Source organism: Pieris rapae, chromosome 10 (assembly GCF_905147795.1).
Source record: "Pieris rapae chromosome 10, ilPieRapa1.1, whole genome shotgun sequence".
NCBI lineage: Eukaryota > Metazoa > Arthropoda > Insecta > Lepidoptera > Pieridae > Pieris > Pieris rapae.
This window is the reverse complement of record NC_059518.1, coordinates 7,632,685-7,654,647: the sequence shown is the minus strand read 5'-3', so window position 1 is coordinate 7,654,647 and position 21,963 is coordinate 7,632,685. Positions and strand designations below refer to the sequence as shown.

The following is a 21,963-nucleotide window of genomic DNA, read 5'->3' as shown; positions in this document are numbered from 1 at the left end:
TACCTTATCATGTAAGAAATTAATTCTAATATATTTAATTTATAACGACTAAGTTTATGGGAAATCGATCTACAAAAGATTAACCTTGTGCTAAATCTTTTAACAGTTATTTTTTTCAGTTGGATCGAAATCTGGTTGACGAACAAAGATCGTATCAAGCAAAACATCGACCTAATGGATTTTTCACTCTCTGAAGAAGTTCAGGAGCTGTCAAGCTTTAACAGTAATTACAGACTCCGGACACCAGTCAAATGGTATAAACATTCTATATACTCTATATCATTGAAATTCTATATAAAGGAAGTATGAAAGGAAGATGGTTCTATTGATAACCATATTACCTTTTACAACTGCTACAATTATTGACAAAAATAATAAATTTTCTTACGAATAAATACGTTTTTGACTTAACAAATACCTAAATAATATTTCCTAAATCGGAGAATCAGCTGTGTATGGTGTGGTTCCCGACCAAGTGATTTTCGCATCTTGCCATCTGTAAAATAGAGAAATTGTTGGTAATAACTTATACTACCCGCCCTGCATTGGTTACAAGGGCGCAAACCTTGACATATAATATAATATATTCCATGTTTTGATGAAAACTTGAAGGTGTTATACCTTTCCAGTACATCCCAAACAGATAGACCCAGCTAGCCGCTGGGTGCGGCAAATGGACCATTTATTACGATTGCCTCAATAAAAAAGGCGAATGAAAATACAACAATTGATTGTTTATTGAAAAAAAAAATTCTTAAATAAGTATAAGTTCACAACCAAAGTTCAAGTTTCGTCAACCAATTGTCATATTTATCCCTCGTGTTATTTTAAAACTAAAAACCCGCTATTTAGCATTAACAACACTTGGTTAAATCAATGAAATATTAAATAAAAACAAATTTGAATAAACGTTGATTTGTATATATTAAAATGTTGGAAAATGAGCGCTTCGTGTTAGTGTATATACTAAATGGAAACAAACAAATGTTAAAACTATTCGTTCGTCATTTTACTTTATTAAATATGTATCTAATATTCAGTATGAAAAATATTATTCTATGGTTATAAAACCCAGTGGCGCTACAACTTTTTAGGCCTGAGCTTCAGATTTCTGTATCTCTAATTCTAATAGTGTTTTTTTTCTGTGCAGTCGGCGTTAGTAATTTGCATCTTGCCTCACGATATTTTCCTTCACTGTTCGAGTGAGTGTTTAATGCGCACATAGATAGAACATCCATTGGTACACAGCCGGGGATTGAACCTACGACTATAATTATTTCAGTTGCACGCTGAATCCTCTAGTTCTATTATTAATATTATTTTTCTGTACACTTTTTGAAAGCTTATTCTTATTCATGTTCCATAAAAAACCTATGAAAATGAATGTAGCTTAACTGATAAGTAATAATTGTTTTATTTCTAAAACATTTTTATATTCTTTTATCACATGAAGTTAGGTTAGTATGGTTAACGGAATTGAGGAAATGTTTAATAATTTAAACACTCATTCTGCTTTCAAAGGCAGTTTGGTTAGTGAGGACAGAACCGTAGACACCTTAATGTAGCATTTCGTCTGGGGATTTGCAGCGACGCAGTTGCCAAATGTTTGCAGCTACCAATTACAGCAGAATTGTAATGGGAATACACTGTACTATCGCTGTTTTGAAAGGTTATTTGGTGGTGATGAGAGTGGTGTGTCTGTATATGAATACACCCATCTCGACGTTTCATCGCTCAAAAAAAACTGATAGTATAATGTTTATTAAAATGTGTAGTTCTTCTTGTATTTGAAGGTCAGGCAGTCAATTTATCGTAATTATGTTGAATTATGTGTGTATGTTTTAAAACTCATTTTGACTCATTCAACAAAATGAAATCCAGTTTGTGCTAATTAGTGAATATTGTAAATACAGTATAGATTACTTTTTACCAATCTGTTAGCAGTGTTATTTTAACCGGCTACAAAATGCCGGAAAGAAGAGCGACGTGTATATTCTTTTAATCCTCCATTATCACTTCCACATCCTTCGATGAGTTCCGGGAAGTGATGAAGTATTTCCATACATCTATTCCAGAAACGGTTTCATAATATGTAAAATTTACAATACTATCATTGATATAAAGAGCTTACTTGGTGTGAATTAGTTTTTCAAGAGGAGTGGCGCTGATGTCGTCATTTCTTAAAGTACCGGCCTCTTCATGAGCGCGTGTGTCAACATTGAGTAGCACGTGACATCCCCCACACGTGTAGTAATGAATGTCAAATCTATAACAATGTTTTTACAATAAAATTAATTAGTGTATTAACATTGTCACATTTTCAGATTTATTGAGGTTTGGATTGAAATGTAACGGACGTTTGTTATCATATAATATTCTAGCTAGTAAAATCTTCAATAGTAATAAATAAAAACTTCAATAATAACTAAAATTTATAAAATGAGCTAAGTAGAAGTATAAAAATTATGATTTGAGTATATAATTATAGTATAATTTTTAAAATAAAATACTTTAAAATTACCTAGTGGATGAGAATAACACGCATGGAATAAGCAAATAAAACGTTTCTGTATTTTAAACAAATGATAGTGAAGTATAATAGAAAAAAATATATAAATACCTTCGTTCGGCGTGATAATTTCGCAACAACTCCCGGTTTGTATTAAAAAGTACCCCAAAATGTCCAGAACAGCTTGTTACCTAAAAAAATAAATATATAAAAATGCATATTCAAAATATGTATCAATTCTATGACGACAATTTTGAAAGTACTAAAGTGTTTTTTTGTATGTGGTGTTAGCGTAAGGCGTAGGCGCCAAGACACTCCGGTTATTCTGGTTATATACAAAGCGTTATTAGCATAGCATAGTTTAAAACAAAATTAAATCAGATATTTGATTTAAAGTCCAAATTTATATATTATATGTTATAATAAATTAAAACATTATTTGTAGGTGGCAAAGGTTAGCAATTCATTAACATGTTACAAAGTTTCCGATACAACGATGAAACAAATACTAAGTTTTATATCTGTTTTAAAATAGTTACCCAAATAGGCAAAGCTGGTGTCTTCAGTCTGGATCCAGGATATTGCTTCGATACATGGCCGGTTGTGTTTTCTTCTCCGCCATACCATACAAGAAGTCCAACTGGGCTGCGGGATAACACCCCAAATTGTGGCATTGCCTAAAATCATAAATATGTTATCCTGAGTCAAGTTTAAGTTTAATAAATAAAGTATCAGCCCTATTTTTGGGTAAAAAACAGTGAACACAGAAATAGATATACCCAATTACATTATGGGGATTTATTTGTATATTGTTAATTATTATTTCGTGAAAAATGGTAATATAGTTTTAATTCGTACTAAAAAATGATAACAGAAAGAGAGAGAAACTTTTATGTGACATTAAAAAATAAATCGGTAGGTGTCTTTTAAAATTGAGTTAACAAAATATGTTATTTAGGGTACTGAGCGAAGATTTAATTAAGGTATAATGTTTTTATACGTTAATTAAAAGAACGTACATAATGGTCTTCATCCCCTACATACTGCACTCCATTATGAAGATATGGGGTCGCACGTCCGGTCAGCAACAGAGTGGTAACATTAAGAGACCCCTCCACTTGAGTGGATACAAGGTAGTTCAATTTTCCATCCAAATCCTTCTTTATACTGAAAACCGAGAATAGATTCACAAATAAATAACGCAATGTATACCACGATTAAATATAAATTATTTTGTTTGTCTGCTTAATATATACAATACAATATTTATTATTTGAACTACACTCATTCACTTCTTTAAATTATAGAATTTAAAATATTAACACTAAATTACCTAACATTAAATGCTTATATAAGTAGTACATATAAGACCGTATGTACATAAGAAGCAATAGTTATTAAACGCTGTATTAAAGCAGAAAAAGTCACGGAGTTTAATATACAATAAAAGATTGTATGATATACATATATAACCTATTTATGTCGTGCATATCTCACAAATCTATGTTTTTCAATAATAATTTGACATACTATTTTTGCTTATTTAGTAAGTGTCATTTTTGCTATTTAATATAAGATTAATATTTTTCCTAATGGTTATTGCTCAATGGCTTAAAAACTCGTTAATAAATCAGACGTTTTCTGACCGTTAATTATAAGTTTTTCTTTCATTTTCACTTACTTTTCGCATCCTCTCGAGAGAATAGCTGAGTACAAAAGGAGCAAAGCACCTGAGCCATCTTCCGACTGAAACTAATTGATTTATTTATTATGCATTGAAATGAATATTTTCACTTAACAAGTATTTCATTTTTTATTTATTTAATATATTATGCAGTTATTCAGAAATTTGAATAAGAATATACATAATTTTATACATTCATATTTTTTACTACATAATTTTCTAGTTACGATAGTGACGATAGTTATATCTCTGTATTTTATAGATTTGTTTGACAATTTAAAATGTTTTATATATTTCAAGCTTCTTTACTAAAAAAAGGAAAATGTGCCTTATACTAGTGAAAGTTTCTTGGAAAAGATTACATATTAAAGAAAAAGTCGTCAGCCACACCGTCTCCCACGCGATATTTATAATATGTCTTATAATGTTAGTGTAAATCAGTGGTAAATTTATTTAACATTCGTACTAACTGATGTGAGACTGATGTAAAATTATCGTGATTCTTAATCATATTGTCCTTTTTAGATTAGCTTTAGTTTTGTACTATTTTAGTTTTGTGTAGATAGCTTTGTATATTATGTAATTTTGCACCTTTTCCTTGACTTATCTAATTAAATTTATTTTAAATTTCTTTTTTTACAGTAATTGCCTAGAACAGATCGTTCGAAAGCGATAAGGCCGCCAGTTGCCCTCCTTATCATTTAATCATATCAATTGAATTATGTTTCTGCAGCTAAGTAAAATAAATAAATATATACGTAAATCGAACTCCATTTTACATATTGCTTCGAGTGATTATTCCCAGGGCAAATTGCAATATAGTAACAAAATAACTAGATGATTATTTGATTACCAGTAATTTTATCTGCATTTATAAAATAAAAACTTTTATACTCAAGTACTTATAAGAAAATTGTAAAACATTTTGTCACTTAGGTTTAGAACCTAAATAAGTACTTTAAGTCCAGGTCTAATCGAGACGAGGCATTTATCCTGGGCTATGATGTTGTAAAAACTGTATTTTCGAAGAAATATTATTTTATGTCTATTATTAAGTCATAGATCAGACAGTGATAAGTACATTTTTGCTCAGTATGCCTTATTTTTCTTCAAGATTTCTTAATAATTTAATTGATTGTCGTGTAAATTAATGAAATTGCATTTGTCATACTCTTACCTATGGCCACAGATATTTATGGTTCTCAATTTAATAGTTTATCTATATTAAGAAAAGAAAGCAATTCTCGTAAATATTCATGACGTAAGTTGCTCGACTTAGAAACTTAATCCTATATGCTCCGGCATTCGGGTGTGACACTGAATACGGTTAAGGATTTAGGTCTAACCGTATTACAAACGAATTAAGTGGAATACCAAGACGACATAAGTTAGGCAAAAAGGTTTTTCTACGAATTCAATATCCAAATTAATAATCAATTAGAGTACATCTTCAAATAAAGATCCAAAGTTATATGACTGGAGCGGTTTGTTTCTTTTGAGATTCTGTCTATTTGCGCAAGATATATTTTAATTAAAATACATTATTTTTTTTACGTAGAGATAACGTTGTTAATGCCAGCTGCCATTGTCATGATAGAGCTCAATTAACAACGTATACATTACGTATAACGTAATAGTGAATAATAATATACGTACCTATAGTATTACATCCAACAATATTGAAAAATCAAATAAAATAGTAGTAATGCTAATTTATAATGTGTGTGACATGCAATGGCGAAGGCAGTTAAGAAACCCTATTGTTTCGACATATTCTGTTTTATTGTATTACATGTACTAAATAATAAAAGAACTATGAGCTTATCACTTACTAACACCAGTAGACTTTAATAATAATTGTCTATGATATAATTTTGACCTTACCAATAGACCTTTAAACGAAAAATATTTTCTCATCCCTAATAGAGAATATTCAGTAGAAACGCTTTCACGAAATTCACCCAAATTACGTCTACATAAACTAAAAGCATCGTAAAATATAACTTTGGGATTGAGCTCGGCAAAAGTTTACGTAGCTGTTGACAGGACGACAACTTGACTGACGAGAGGAATTGAGCCTAATTGTACGTCATAAATCTTTTAGTAACTAATCGTATTTTTCATATACACATTCTGGTAGTCATTAACAACTTATTTGTATCGAAGTATTTGTGATTAAGCATTAGCTACGTTGATGATTCTTTTGATGTACTCTTATGATATAAATGATTGAGGCTGAGACTGATGCTAATGCAATGATACATATTGAACTAATCATTCGGATACCGACAACGGAACTAATGGAGACATTACATGGCCTGTAAAAACTTAGAAAAAATTAAATCTTAATACCAATAATTCTATATGAAATGACAATCTAACGAAATGCCTTACTAATTCCGAAAACTATATCCTTGAAATCCCATCTCATAACTCCTCCTTTCTTGGTGATTCCTTTAAGGTTTCAGCAGTTAGGCTATGGAATTCACTTCCCTTCACTATTCGCTTAGCTCCTTCTCTATCTTCCTTTAAGTTTCTGCTGTATAAACATTACCTGTCCACGTCATATCACTAACTACTAACTGACGTGAGATCGATCTTGAATTAGATTATCATGATTCATGTGCACTGTTTACTTTTTGTTTTTTTTTATGTATCCTATATCAGTTTAGTTTATTTTTGTTTCTTTTTGTTTTTGTTAAGTATGTTTTTTATTAATTTTGCACTTCTTCCCTACCTTATTTAATATACTCGCAGTTTGGTTTTTTCCTTTACTCACAGTGGTTGTCTGGAAGAAATCGCTCTAAAGCGATAAGGCCGCCAGTTGCTTCTCATTAAATTATGTTTAATATATTTTTTTTTACCTTTTATGTAATGCAACGAAGTGTTAATAAATAAATAAATAGATTTTATATTCAGAGTTGCTCTAAAATGTTCTAGTTATAATTGATATTCTGAGTTATATTTTCTTTAATAATCGTTCTATAATTTATATTATTATTTTTTCTATAATTTCTTTAATAATAATAATTCATAATAATAATAATTTCTTTAATAATAATAATTCTTTAATAATAAAAGTAAATTTTATAATAGTTTTTATTTAATATGGTACTTACTAAATAAAGATATCGCTTTATAAATATTTGTAGATCCTCCAGGCTTTTCAACTCGAACAAATGCAGCTTTAAATCATTACAATTATCTAATTACTTGATAATAAATCAAATCTTCTATTGAAATTGACTGTCATTGTATAACTTCTTAAAAACAAATATTATAATGTTATTTAGTGTTAAATGTTTAATATCGGTTCAATAGTTGACATATGATGGGCTCGATCCTCGGTTAAAAAAAATGTGTCGCACAAAAAAACTCCTAATTGATTAGACTTATAGATGTATTCAGCCCATCACCCATCTGCGTTAAACAATATCTTTAGAAATGTTTAATGATTGCTTGTCCGCTTTACGCCCTTGACTTGCGAACTAGTAGTGAATGTAAATAAACAATTAATTTAATTTTTCGACCTTGATAAGTGTACTTGTTTACCTATATGAATAAAGATATTTTGAGTTTGAATTTGACTGACAATACTAAATCTAAATTATAACGAATCCATGACAAACGTATGTATTTTGTTTGTTCCTTTCCTGTTTTATAATTGCATATTTAGTAGATTAATAAATAAATATATCCTAATATGGAGACCGATTGCAAAATACCTTCTCAGTGATGCCATCTTGGTAATAACTCGAGCTGTGCTGGACATAAGTGTTATCTGTTGGCAAGGCAACCACGGCCTGAGGGTCTGAAGCAACGGCGCCAGCTGCACAACGCCATATAACTTCACTGCAAGCCCGCCAGAGGGCCTCTTCCTGCTTCTCTTCAGAGGGACGTAAATAGCTGAAAATAGGCTTTGTTAGTTAATTTTCCGTTGGATATTTTGTCATATGAATTTTAGTTTATATATGAAGACAAACAAATACGAGACATAATAATTTAGATGTGTGATGTTCGTTTTATTAAAATTAAAGAGCAATGTTTCACAATCAAAATTGGATCAGTTTAGCAGTTTAGGAAAACTAAAACTAAATTTCAAATAATATGATTTACAAAAATCAATCACCAAAATAAATAAATTACTTCCTCGTCGACTCCACAGTAAATAATATTTGTTTACCGTACTGGGTAATAATTTAACGTTAAAAAAAATTGCCTTGCATTGCCATGTTATGCTTGCTTTAATAAAAGTAAGAAGTTTATATGCTCATTGACTATCAAACAATCATATCGTAAGACTCACAATCTCATCTTAAGCTGATTTCATGAGAAAAGTCTATCAAATTTGCTTAATTCCATATGTAATTAAGATATATCGAACAGGTGATAAACTAAAATTAATAATTTTGAAAATTTTTAAAGCTTAAATCATCCACCGACTTTTTTGGTCAAAACTATGGTTAAAATCGTCTCGTACAAAAGAGCTCGTGATAGATAGAAGGTATGAAAATGACTAGACGTAGTATCGCCGTAGATTTATGCCCCAAAACACCGCATGTACGAGAAATATGACAGGCATTAGGGCGTTCGTACAGTGAATATTATGGTGTACGGTAAACGAATGGCGGAGCAATGATAACCCGGAAGCTACACAATGTACAAAAAAGATAAACGAAACTATTATATTAACATCTTTTAGAGTGTTTAATCTTTATGCCCAAGTTTCACGGGGCTAGTTTTTCAAGCTAGTATCAGTAAGCTAGCAAGCTAGTACTTCTGGCTTCGTGTAGACAAAACTAGCTTCATTTCTGAGATAGTAAGCTAGTTTTCAAGCCAGGACAGTTTTCAATAGGATGAAGTTCTATTTTTTAGAATAGTAGCGCTCCCCACTACTAATTTTACTATCCTGGCTTATGTACTAGCTTCTTGTGGCCTGCGAAGCTAGTTTTCATATGGCTAGTAAGCAAAAACCATACATTCTGTTTATTTTTGTTACCGCGACGTGTTTTTGAGATTAAAAGATGCCCAAACTAAGTATGGATATTAATTTAAAGATTGTACTGTGACCATAAATTTCTGTATTTTGAAAGTTATAAAGACAAATCTAAACGTTATTTAACACTACAAAAAAATTGTTGCGAATTAAAGACGGTGACAAACAGACAGTTTTGTAACTCTTCTTCTAATTCGTTCATCAATTGGCACTGTTTGTGTAGTAACAGCTCATTCAGTCAGCTAATTTCAGACGTGTGGTCACCTCAGTCACTGCAATAGTACTGGCTAAAAATAATCCTAGCCTCATGTAAACAGAACTAGTATGATCCAAGCCAGGACAGTACTAGCTTGCTATCCTAGCTTGAAAAACTAGCCTCATGTAACTCGGGCATTAGTCAAACTTCCAAAGTCAAAGTCCTTCTTGGTAACAATTCACTTAGTGACGACATTTTGACTTAAATGTCGGAGTATTGGCATTACTACCAGCTACTATTGTATCACGTATGTAACAGAGCAAAAAAAATTACAAAATCAAACTCAAATTTCAATGCAGTTTCTAATCTTTTGTTCTCATTCTAATCTCAGTTTTTATTCGTTTTTTCGTAGATTATCTTTGTCATTCTTTAATTTCTTATTCTACTTTCTTCGTTGTCTTTATTTTTGTTTAACGAACGATTTAAATTATAACCTGCATTGAATAAAGCTATTTAATCAATTAACTTTAGGTATCCTAGTACACCGTTTATATAATTAATATTTAAATTAATGGATATACTATTATATTACTGAACGTTAGGTTTTATGTTGGTTATTTGTGAGCTGTATCAGTAAAACCAAAACGACCTTTAAAATAGTTTATAGATAAACTCTATAGTAAAAGTGTTCGAAATTCAAATAACTGCATATCATCGACTCATGTTTTAAACTTCAACCATATTTCTACTGCTTTTATATTTTGACGTTATGTATTATATGTTCAAAGGCTTCTGCTTATTCCGTCACAACACTCAGGCTATCGCTACAGCCACTCGCGGTAAAATATTGGCAACATCGTTAAAACGTGCGAATAAAAGTTATTCAGTTTTCTGTTTGGGCAAATGTTTTAGCGTGTAGTTTGTGGATTTTTGTTCGAAAATTCTAAAAAATCGTGGTTTTTTATGTGCTAGTAGGTGTCAATGTAAATGACGCTTCAGACTTTTGTTTTAGCCTACAGTTTTTATAAATGGGGGTGTTTTTTGTTCCTCGGTAGTTGCCAATTTTGCTGTGTAATAATAACAGTATTTTTTTTTTATTCAGGACTAAACACGTAAAACAATAAACGAAACAAAAGCGCGTTTCATTTGTTTGTATTTGCTAAAACCAAGAAAACATTGCGTCTGGTGTCTGTTGAACTAGATATGTTCTGGACTATTCAAAGAAAATAAATCATGATTGACTTTTATATATACCAGACACTTTATAGTTAAAACTATAACACATAAAATTTTATATGTACGGTTTTTGAAGTAAAACAATAATTAATATTAATACTAGCATTTTTTTATGGATGTAATAAACTTCTTTAAAAGTCCAAACAAATATATTTTAATATAATCTCCAGTTTATAATTTGTTATAATTGAACTTTTAACCTGTCTGGATGCTCAGTTGATTTGTGGTCTTTAGTTACGGGACGGGAATCGAATAGCAACCATTTGATGATGTGAGCTTGAAGACCAGAGAGCAAAGATCTGGTTCCATTTCGCTGCGCTGACAGGCCATAACCTATTGACAAATTAATTTTTATACAACTATAAGTACGTAAAAAATAGGCAAAAGGATCACTTTATGAGAAATTAAGTAATAACATCCCTCATGACACAAATATCTTTATTTAATTGTAAGGAACATAATTTTCAGTTATAAAAACCTAAATAATAATTTCCTTCGACGTTTTGTGCTGTCTTAATTGCAGATCAATTATCTGCAATTAAGACAGACTTAATCCAATTTATAGGCCAAATTCATTATTAATCTTGTTGTTATGATAATTATCACCTAAACAGAATAGATATATCAGTATAACTAATGACTTTATTCTTAACTATAATCATCATGTACCTAAAGAATTCTCCGCCGGACGCATTACCAGCGGAGTGTGAATCCACTCCCCACGTGGTGGACATGCTGCAGTGCCAAATGCTGTCATCCGCAATTCCTGAGCACAATTTTTTTAATGATAACTTTTATAAGAAATCCTTCTTCCTCAATAAGAGTTTAACTCTATTCAAATATTTTTTCACTGATAATTATAATTCAATGTTAAAGTGCTTAATATACAAATAATTATTTGAAATTAGTCTATTGCATCAATAGTAACAAAAATAGCTTACCATAGCCATTTCTTCAGTGATGGGAGTACCACCCACTACAGCAGGCCTTGCTCCCACCAGGATCCGGTTTCGAGCATATAGCACACGTTCTAGAAGAATATCCAGAAAAATATTTGTAGAAATATACAAAACACCAAAAACCTAAGAACAATAATTTATTATGGCGTCAGGATTTTAAAAACTAACTATTTAAACTGTAAACGTGTTTTCTTAAAATAGTTAAAATTAATATAGCTTTTAGCAATTGTAAAAAAACATTAGTCCACAAAACACACACCATAATATTCTTCTTGAGGCGTGCCCAACATATATTTTCGTAGCATTTTCTTTGGAGTATCGTGAACAACATACTCCGTATAGACGTTCATTAGCATTGCTATCAATTTCAAATAATTATTTTTTTTAAACTCTCAACATATCGCCGAAACATCAATATCCAAATTATTAATTTAAATAACTTAATAGTAATAATAATAAGTAAGTAACTAAGTAGTAATAATAATTTCACTAAATATTTATTTCAATAATAAATTCTTTGTAAAACTCTTTTTCGCATTTCAGTTTTAGTAGGGAGTGGGATATATAGTTTAATTAATTCAATAATTTAACATTAAAATGAAGTTTAACTGCGAATCACAAAGCTGTTGTGGCGAGTTCAGAACCTCTGCACTCACTGCAAGGAAACAATTGAAACTGGAACGATGCATTGATTTGAAATAGAACCAATTGACGCTTTCGTGCAACTTGCATGTAAGTGATTTATTTTAAGCGATGGTGATATTTGAACACTACACAGGGTGTGTTTTCTCACCTCGTACAGTTTATTGAATTTTATGTTGCATATACGAACATATAGGATAAATTTAAAAAAAGTCGAATTGCATTTGATGATGACATATTGGCCTATAATTGCAATTAAGATACTACTCACAATCGAAACGGAAACTTAATAAATTACAAGAGCAGCAGACGAGACAGACAGAGAGACAGAAGAAAGCATTTTCAGGCAACCTTCTTATCATACTATATTCCTTACACTATCCATAGTCCCTATATAAATAACGCTTTCTTTCATTTAAATAAAACTAATAATAATAATAAGCCTCTTATCCTGAACAGTTTTCTTCTTTCTTTGTATAGTGGTGTCTGTTTATTTATAAAATATCTCTTAGTTCAGTGTGCCTCTTGGCAAAGGCCCCCCCCTTACAATTTTCTTTTCCTAAAATATCCCATTTTATTTCCATTAATGCTTCTTCAAGTTCCAATAAAGATTCTGGTGTTCGTAAGGTTCTGGTATTTAGTGTTGCTATGTATAACTTGTTTTCATTCCTTTTATTTTTTATTCTTGTTAGAGGGTGATGGTCTTGATCTTCCGCGGGGACCAGCCGTGGTGGAAGATATTTCGTTGATTGTTTGTGTATATAATTCATTGTTGGTGTATTTATCATTTGATTCCGGTATAAAAGCTATATAATCCTAAATAAAACTATTAATATTTAAATATTCTCAGTTTTTGTTAACACCACGTATTGTACTGCAATAACCTTTAGGTTTCATATATGAATGGTTTAAAATAAACTTATTTTAAGGATTAAAACCACTATGTTTCCAATAATTCTAAACTTTAATTTTGAATTGTTGTAAATTTAAATTTACTTACAATTTAATAATTTTAGTTGAGATATATTACATAATTTAGTATTGTAGAGACAATGAAGGGTAACAAAAGGTATCTGTAACACTTGGTTTATCCTTTGGTGTTTGGTGAGGTTTTTAATTTTTGAACTTTAAATCAAATACAATAAAATCGTTCATCCAATTATACCTATTTTCCGACAAATCATTTGTATTGAGATCTAGATGCTACATATAGCTTAGTAGTATACAATTATACAACAAACATTTTCCTATGTAAAAATAGCTTTCTATATAAAAAAAACTCAGAGCTAATCCTCACAATTACATCTTTAAGCTTTTAAAAACCACAATGTTTAATTTTATTGATTTTCAGGATTTCTTTTTACAAATATCCAATTAAGTACGATAAAACGATACTAATTAAAACACGTACCCATTTTTCAACCTTGAAAACGATTAGCAATTACCAAGAAATCACAGCACTTAAAACGTCAGAACACTATACTAGGTTGGAGGCAAGTGAGGGATTCCATGTATGCAATCAGTTTCAAGGGCGAAATGCAACGTGATTAGGGCTAATTTATGAGGTGAAAATAGGTAACACCGAATAGCAAATGAGAATTTTTGATAAGCACAATTTAGTTGTGTTGTGAAGTAATGTAGTGAGTAATGCAGCTTATTGCGATATATTTTTAGATATTTTTTTTATTAGAACAAATAAACAAACAAGCAAACGGGCAGGAGGCTCACCTGATGTTAAGTGATACCGCCGCCCATGGACACTCTCAGTGCCAGAGGGCTCCCGAGTGCGTTGCCGGCCTTTTAAGTATTGGTACGCTCTTTTCTTGAAGGACCCTAAGAAATAGAAGTAACTTTTTGTGTTTTTTTTATCTTCATGTTCAACTTTGGCCAATATATAATAACTCGTTATTAATATATACACACAACCGCTGAAAAACATATATTATTAGATATAACTAACATATATTGTTAGTTATAAGATCAAGGTATAAAAGTATATATTTTAAAGGATTTTTTATGTAAAATAATTTGTGTAGCTACTACTATTATGTCGTGGTAATGGTGTGGAAGTAAATAATTCAGTAAATAATAATAATTCTTCATAAATTTTCTTAGGTCAAAGTACATTTTTTCGTAAAGCTATTTTGCTTTCGTTTTAATAAAAGGTATTACAAGGATAAGTTTCCGAATTTTTAGTTATTAATTTTGTTACAAAATACTTTTGTAGAGGTTTATAATTAGGGAAATTATTGAAATCTGTAACCCTTCATGCAGTGAAAATAATATTGCAAAATACATAGAGAAGTATTAAATAAACCTGCCAAAATTTCATCACCAGTTATCACAGACGAAACCATACAAATCACAGACATTGCGTCTATAAATCACGCGCCAAAACTAACGTCGTTTTTAAAAATCGAATACCACCATTTTGAAATACGTCTGCGGTTTATATTGCAAGTACTCACGAATGCGGGTGTCTATAAATAAAAGAATAATTTCATATAAAGGTGTTGATATGACACGATGAAGTCGATGTAACAATTTTCTAGTCAAATTGGATTCTTGTAATAGCGTCATATGTTGGAACCCGCTGATATTGGATAAGAATTTTAACTTTGATACTTTAAATTTGAAGAAAATATTTTAAAATTTAAAATACTGCTCAATTTAAATAAATTTAAATAATAGTCGAAACAGGCAGTTATATAAAAAATAAAAAGGACAATAATAATAATAATCTGATAATTTTTATTACTAAATGTATTATATAAAAAATGTTAAATAAATAATTGGGCAATCAAAAACAGTTCCACCCATACGGTCATCTGAAAGATTTTTAACTATTCAAACGCTATTGTAACGTTTGGCACGATGCCAACCTCTCAGCGGTGGTCAGTAGGGATCACGTGACGACAGGTGGTTTGGATCTTACATCCAGTATGCACGAGAGTACTCAATATACCTTTAGGGTGCATAGATAGACGAAGTACGTAGTTAGTTTATTATAAGTCCATTTGGATTGTTTCACAGCACAATATCGTATTAGCAAAACTAAGATCATACTTAATGCACTGTCGTAGTTTTGGTCGATTGTATGAATAATCTCCTATAATAATAGTTCTTCAATTCGCTTTAGAAAAACTTAGACTATTCTCAAGAAGTAAATATATTATAATATGAATTAAATGTAAAAATTGATTCGAAATAAATTTAATTTAAAAATTAACCAAAACAATCGTCATTGAAAAACTATCCTCTTATACATAATGTTATTATAAAAAACACTAGACAATTAAATTTCTTATCCAACCCATCACTTACCATCAGCCATCCTGTCCAAAAGTGGTGACAGCAGAAGATCTTGTTTATCCCCTTGCAAACTCTTTTCTCGTTTCCTGTTCGTTCTTAATGCTTCACATTTCATACTATTTCGTGAAGTTGGAGTTTTATTGTACACAAGAAAGTTTGTTAATTGATCCATTTTAAAGCCATATCTATAAATGATGTATTTACAAGTGTGAAAATTATTATTATTATTAAATTTTAACCATTAAACGATGATAAGCTGTGATTATGATAAGCGTTTCAAGACATTTAATCACCAGTTATATTCATTTTTTACTCTAATTGTTTTGCTCTAGCACGAAAGGGATTTTTAGTGTTAATGTAGTCATAAAAAAATATTTTACATTGAGTGAAGCTTGTATATACAGATTCGTGGAGTCTTAATATCGAGAATACAGAAAACTATTTCTTAACTAGGTTCAAAATCGATACGGAGGTTTGTCATTCACTTAATTTTTACACTTCTTCTAAGTTAGATACACAACTTTTTTTATAACGAGTGGATTTAAATAAAATTATGATATTGTATTTACATTGACATTTAAGTAAAATTTATCTGTTGTCAAATACACAATTCATAGCTATTAAAACTTGTTCGGTATAGAATCGGAAAAAACTAAGCGAATAAAACATATAAATAATAACACTACCCCTTTGTTTTTGTATTACTAGAATTACTATTGAATAGTGTTATATACTTAGATCTAAAGATGTATTTACAAATACTCAGCAAGCAAGTCAATGATTTCGTAGCACATACTACTCTACGTAGACTGCTACATTACGTAGAACCAACTACGCAGTCATGTAAACACACACTGCTACAACCAAATTCCAATGATATGTTTATACAAATATATGTTATTTATAATGATACATATATATGTTATTAATATACATAACTTGTAAGTTAAACTGTATGACTATTGTGGCGCAGAATAAGAAGAATTTAATGTTAAAACTGTTTATGCTTGATTGTGAAAAAATAGTCTGTCTTAAAAATAACGTGTATGCAAAAAATATTTTATATTTAACTAGCAGACTCGGCCAAGCGTTGCTGTGGCTCAGGTTTTTGTTATATTACACAGTAGTAAACTATTCAATGGAAACGGTAGGAGAACTTATGTGAAAGTTGGTACATTTAGAACAGCGCCATCTGTTGGAATTGTATCAAATAATTTGCAATAAAATAAAATTGCGACTTTAATCAAAGATCTAAGCTAACCAATCTCTTAAGTTGGACAAAACTGCTCACGGTGTGCTAATTTAATTTAAAATCGGTTAAGTTTAGGAGTCCATCGCGGACAAACATCGTGACAGAAGATTTATATCTATTAAGATTTATAATAGAAGTCTACGGTGATTGCCAATCAATAATTTTTGTAATGAACAAATGAAAGTTGAAACGTTTGTTTCCTTAGTTACTATAACGATAATCATTATGAATACCAAGATATAAAATTAAGTAAATGTTGTCCAACCTTATATACCGAGCTGAAGCCCACGGCTCCTAATTTAATATAACAAGAATGTTGCCACTCTATTAATAAAAGAAAGCTGCGGAATTATCGCTGAAAGAAATCTTTTCCTTCCAAAAAATACTCCGTTCGCAAGTTATTTATTTCACCATAGGATAATACAAGGATTTCCCATAATCGCGTCTATTTCGACCCTTCTGCCTTTTAGCTCGGGGAAAAATATTATATTTCATTTTGTTCTTTGCAACAATATTATGTAAATCAACCGTTTTCACATTATATTCTTTGATTCAATTCAGGAAAAGAACAATGGTCACTTTTTTTAAGAAAAGATTTTATTATTTTCAAAATATGTTTTCACGGCATTTTCATTACGTACCTTCTATATCATTCAAAAGTTTTTCATTTCATTTATATCTAATTATAAAGAATATAATTTAGTAGCAAAAATGACTACACTATTCACTAATAAATAAATATAAATTATACACGATTTAATAAGCTTCAAATGATCGAGCGACTGAAAGTCGTTGACTCTAGAAATTACTAAGGTAAAAGTACAGTTTATTTATACTAAGTAAAACATTAAAGATTTTGTAAAAGCCATTTTTCGCAAAAGATTTTTACACCGTGTTACATCAGCTTAAATAAAGTTTTTGAAAGATCTGATATTTTGAATGTTCTGAAATATCTTGTAACTAATAATAAAGTTATTCTTAACGTCACGTCTATTTTATCTATATCTAAACTAACAAAACTGTACTGTCACGAAAGCACAAAAGATTTTAACACCATGTACGTATATTAAATACATTTTAAAAATGGAAGTAATATTTACTGAATAAAAGTCTAGAACTTGTATACTAACTATAACTTTATATCATAAGCATATGAATTTCTAAATTCCGATTAAACTGTTTCCTTTAGTAAATTAATGATTTTACAGTTCAACAAAAAAAAATCTTTCACGGACTGAGTTTATAAAGCTACAATACAGTTAAACCAGGTTTTGTGTAGGTATAGTGTACTCACCCGTACATTTTTTGATTACGGTATCACCCAATAAATTTATCTGTATATCATTAACATTCTGCGCCACAATTTTCCACAGATTACTCATAGTAAGCGTGAAAGCATTTTGACGTACTGTTGTATCTGTTTGAGGTGAATTCGCCGAACTGAGAACTTTGCAAAGTGTTCTTGTTATATGTAGTTTTACACTGTGTTAAAATTTCTTTTCTTTTTATAATACTGTGACTGGTTAGTTCTGATACTATGTATATTTACGTGCTATGCGTATAGACTAGTTTAAGAATGCAAGATAATAGAGTGAGTTATAAACTTTCAATTGCAAAATAATGAAAAAAAAAACAAATTTAATAAAAAGTTTTTAATTGTTTGAATTTAAATTAAACTCTTAATAGGTAGGAAACTAAAATAATTTCGGAGGTTATTTGTCATTGCTTTCTTGCATTATTCTTTTTTCTAGTTTTATCAAACAAGTTAATATTTTTGATATATTTCTTTATTTACAGATAATTAGAAAGTGTTATTTGAATATGTTTTGAAATATATTAAATGATAGACTTATGTTAAATTCGTACAACGATTAAAACTACACAATCCAATATCGATCCAGGTGTCGTATAAGCGGTTTATGATCACTTGAAGGTCAAATTCCCATTATCACGACCGAATTGTGTCTAGTCATTAGTCACCTTCAATCAAATGCTTTGAGGTTTTGGTGATGGATGGAACCCTCGGCAAGTATCAAGACTCATCAAGTGCTTTATAATTGGATTTTCTATGCGGTGAATACTAAAAAAATGCTATATTCACTGAAACTACGAAAAGGCAAAATTTTATTTACTTCTTTTATCAAGTATATTTTAAACTGACTTTAAGAGGAGGACGAATTTATGAATAATAAATAAAATAAAACCTTGTATTTTAAGATTACGCATCCATGGCTTAAAATAAGTTTTTATGAATCATTTCAGGATTTTATCCATTACTGAAAATGTTTATCCTATGGCCCATTGTAGGTTTTAGATGGGAGAATATGTACAAAACACATTGTGGCATGTACAATTTTTTTCTTAATTTATATGATCTTTTTAAATATTTGGAAGAATAGATGAGTTTGTTATCAAAGAAAATCTCAAATTAAAATAAAGGAATCTACATGTAAAACGATACATACAAACGGTAAATAAATAAACTCGTACACAAAAAAATATTTACCTCAATAAATTGACTCTAAATTAATTTTTATGGTTGGATATTCGAATAAAATTCTTAAAGAAGTATTTTACGTTATTTGCAATAACTTCTATTATATTTAATATTCTAGAGGGACACATTTCACGCGAACGAAATCGCGTGCAACAGTAAATCTTATGCAACTAAATAAATACGAAATTTATTCCATCGACGTACTGATACAATGTTGCTTATATTATATGAAATAAAAAATAGATTTTTACCAAATCAAATATTAAAAAAACAAAAAGGCTTAAATTTTGGAGAACAGGAATAAAAACAGTAATTATTCCAATAAATAAAAGAGAAAAAAGTATGGTTAGTGACTATATTATTTAAATAGTACTTTCCATATGAAGAAAATACTAATGATTATAAAAACCGTATCGCAGACAGAAAAATAAGCCGAATCGAAGATGTAAGAAATGCCGCTACTGTACTTAATAGGTGTAATTCTTCAGGTAACTAATAAAGTGTGCCGTGTGCCGAATACAAGCGAGGTGTATAAATGAGAAGGCTCGATCACTGTCGCTGTTTATTAGCGGCCTTTGAAATCAGGGCTGTCACTACTTTATAATTTCCCTAAAAATATATTAAATAAGTCCATCCATAATATATTAAATATAAATCTTAAATATATTAAATATTGATACACCAACTTGACAAATGAGAACACCAATGGCGCTGAAATCTTTTAAAACTGTGCGTTTGATTTCACTGTTTCGCGATCATGTTTTTTTAACTGAACTTTTTTTTTTTAATATATATATATAAACATACAGTATTACCATTGAAGCACTGCCGAGATGAGAGTCTCACGTTGAAGGCACTAGGCCACTGCTGACAGATACATTGGTTAATCTGCTGACGTATAAACTTAGTCTATCGTTTAATTATTTAATGTGTTTATCAGTTCTTCTAACGTTGATTTACAGAACTTCTTTTCTTCTTCTTTCTTTCTTACTCAATTAATAAAGTATTTATTTATTTATTTACTTATTTACACTTCGTTGCTAAAAAATACAAACAACACAATATATATAAATTACAAGGGATGCAACGGGCGGCCTTATCGCTAACAAGCGATCTCTTCCAGGCAACCCTAGTAAGAAAAGAAATAAATAAAAAAAAATGATGGGTGCAAGAAGTGCAGAAGTTATATAAAAAACAAAATAAATTTATATTAATATATAGAACCTTAATCTATTAATAACTATATATATTATAAAATCTAACTAAAACTAAAAAGCTAATCTTACAAATAGAGAATTACAAAACGAACAGGAGATACAAGAATTACACAGGTAACGATTGATCAGGATATGATAAGGTTAGGAAATATTTATATAGAAGAGTTTTAAAAGACGATAGGGAGGAAGCTAATCGTATAGACTCAGGCAGCTTATTCCACAGCCTAATGGCGGAAATCCATGGTGTCTAAGTTCCATAAAGTGTTACCATATTAACGCTAACTATTGGTGGGAAGCTAGTATGTGAATTTTTCCGGTGGAATTTTTTGTTTATTGTGTCTTGTATTTTAAATTTAGGATTTATCATTAATTATTAGGTACCCCAACAATTGAAGAATTTATGTCCGTTATTAAAGTTTTATTTGAACGTGTAGTGCTCGCAAACCTTACCCACTATACTTTATTGTTAAGTTGGACAACACTAACACTGCTTTGCAAACATGCTTGATAAAGTCTTATACATAGCCTTTTATAAGGTTTAAAATCGCTACGGACTTAACATCGGTCGAAGTTATTATTATTCCTTTAATTGCTATATTCGTACTCGTATTACGTTAAAAAAATATTAACCAATATATACCTATTACTACTACCATGCTTATAAACTGTGGAAAATCAACGATTTTGGGATAACTATACTGTTATAGGACATAAAGAAGATACTGTACTGGGCACAGCAACACCTGTACTTTATATAAATTTTGTACTGCAAATGCAGAATGCTTAAAGTAATATAAAAAGTATAAACTAAGTCTACACTCACTCACTCACACACTCACTCACTCACTTACTTACTTACTCACTTACTTAATTACTTACTTACTTAATTACTTAATTACTGAATTACTGAATTACTAAATTACTTAATTACTTAATTACTTACCTACCTACCTATTAGGTTACCTACATACCGTATTAAGTCTTCAACATCATATATACTATGAAATCTCCTGATAATTTTATAAAATCTTCAACCTAATAATATGTACGACAATATATGTAATCATAAGTTTTGCAAAAATTGGAATGAAAAAATAATAAAAACATAAGCAAGATAAGACAAATACACAATAAAATAAAATTATCAAGAATTTTGGTACTTAAAGCAGAGAAAAAAAACCATGAGCAATACAGCGAATTAGGTTCGAGAAAGGCACCTAACAATGCTTTTTCTAAAACCGATCAGCCCACTACCGAATATATCCAGCTCCAGATAAGCTGTAGAATATGTTCATCATAAAAACGTAAAACCCTATAAAATTTCGACCCATTATATTTAAATTATTAATTTATAAAGCAATTCCCGCTAAGTGTTTATCGTTATCATCTGGGGAGGCTTTTATTCAGAAATCCACTTCAAGTTCGGCTGTGAAACTGTTAATTAACTGAATTTTACTATACTT

The 21,963-nt window shown here is 30.0% G+C and overlaps 1 protein-coding gene across 1 annotated transcript; it reads right to left on the bottom strand.

Annotated features, from left to right (window-relative positions):
* Nucleotides 1-388: 388 nt before the first annotated feature.
* Nucleotides 389-15,706, bottom strand: LOC111000970 (inactive ubiquitin carboxyl-terminal hydrolase MINDY-4B). Its single transcript, XM_045629848.1, has 11 exons — nucleotides 15,547-15,706; nucleotides 11,563-11,651; nucleotides 11,291-11,387; nucleotides 10,822-10,954; nucleotides 7,919-8,099; nucleotides 4,191-4,261; nucleotides 3,529-3,676; nucleotides 3,049-3,186; nucleotides 2,621-2,700; nucleotides 2,132-2,266; nucleotides 389-496 (listed from the first exon to the last, which is right to left on the bottom strand). Exons 1-11 carry the CDS (start codon nucleotides 15,704-15,706, stop codon nucleotides 433-435), a joined length of 1,296 nt encoding a protein of 431 aa, XP_045485804.1. The 3' UTR covers nucleotides 389-432.
* Between the last annotated feature and the right edge of the window lie 6,257 nt (nucleotides 15,707-21,963).

Excerpts from the sequence above, each read along its gene's own strand:
- LOC111000970 (XM_045629848.1), bottom strand. The coding sequence starts at position 15,706 with ATGGATCAATTAACAAACTTTCTTGTGTACAATAAAACTCCAACTTCA. Across the intron at positions 3,677-4,190 it reads CTCTCGAGAGGATGCGAAAA|TATAAAGAAGGATTTGGATG; the intron begins GTAAGTGAAAAT and ends CTCGGTTTTCAG. Across the intron at positions 497-2,131 it reads GAAAAACTAATTCACACCAA|ATGGCAAGATGCGAAAATCA; the intron begins GTAAGCTCTTTA and ends TCTATTTTACAG.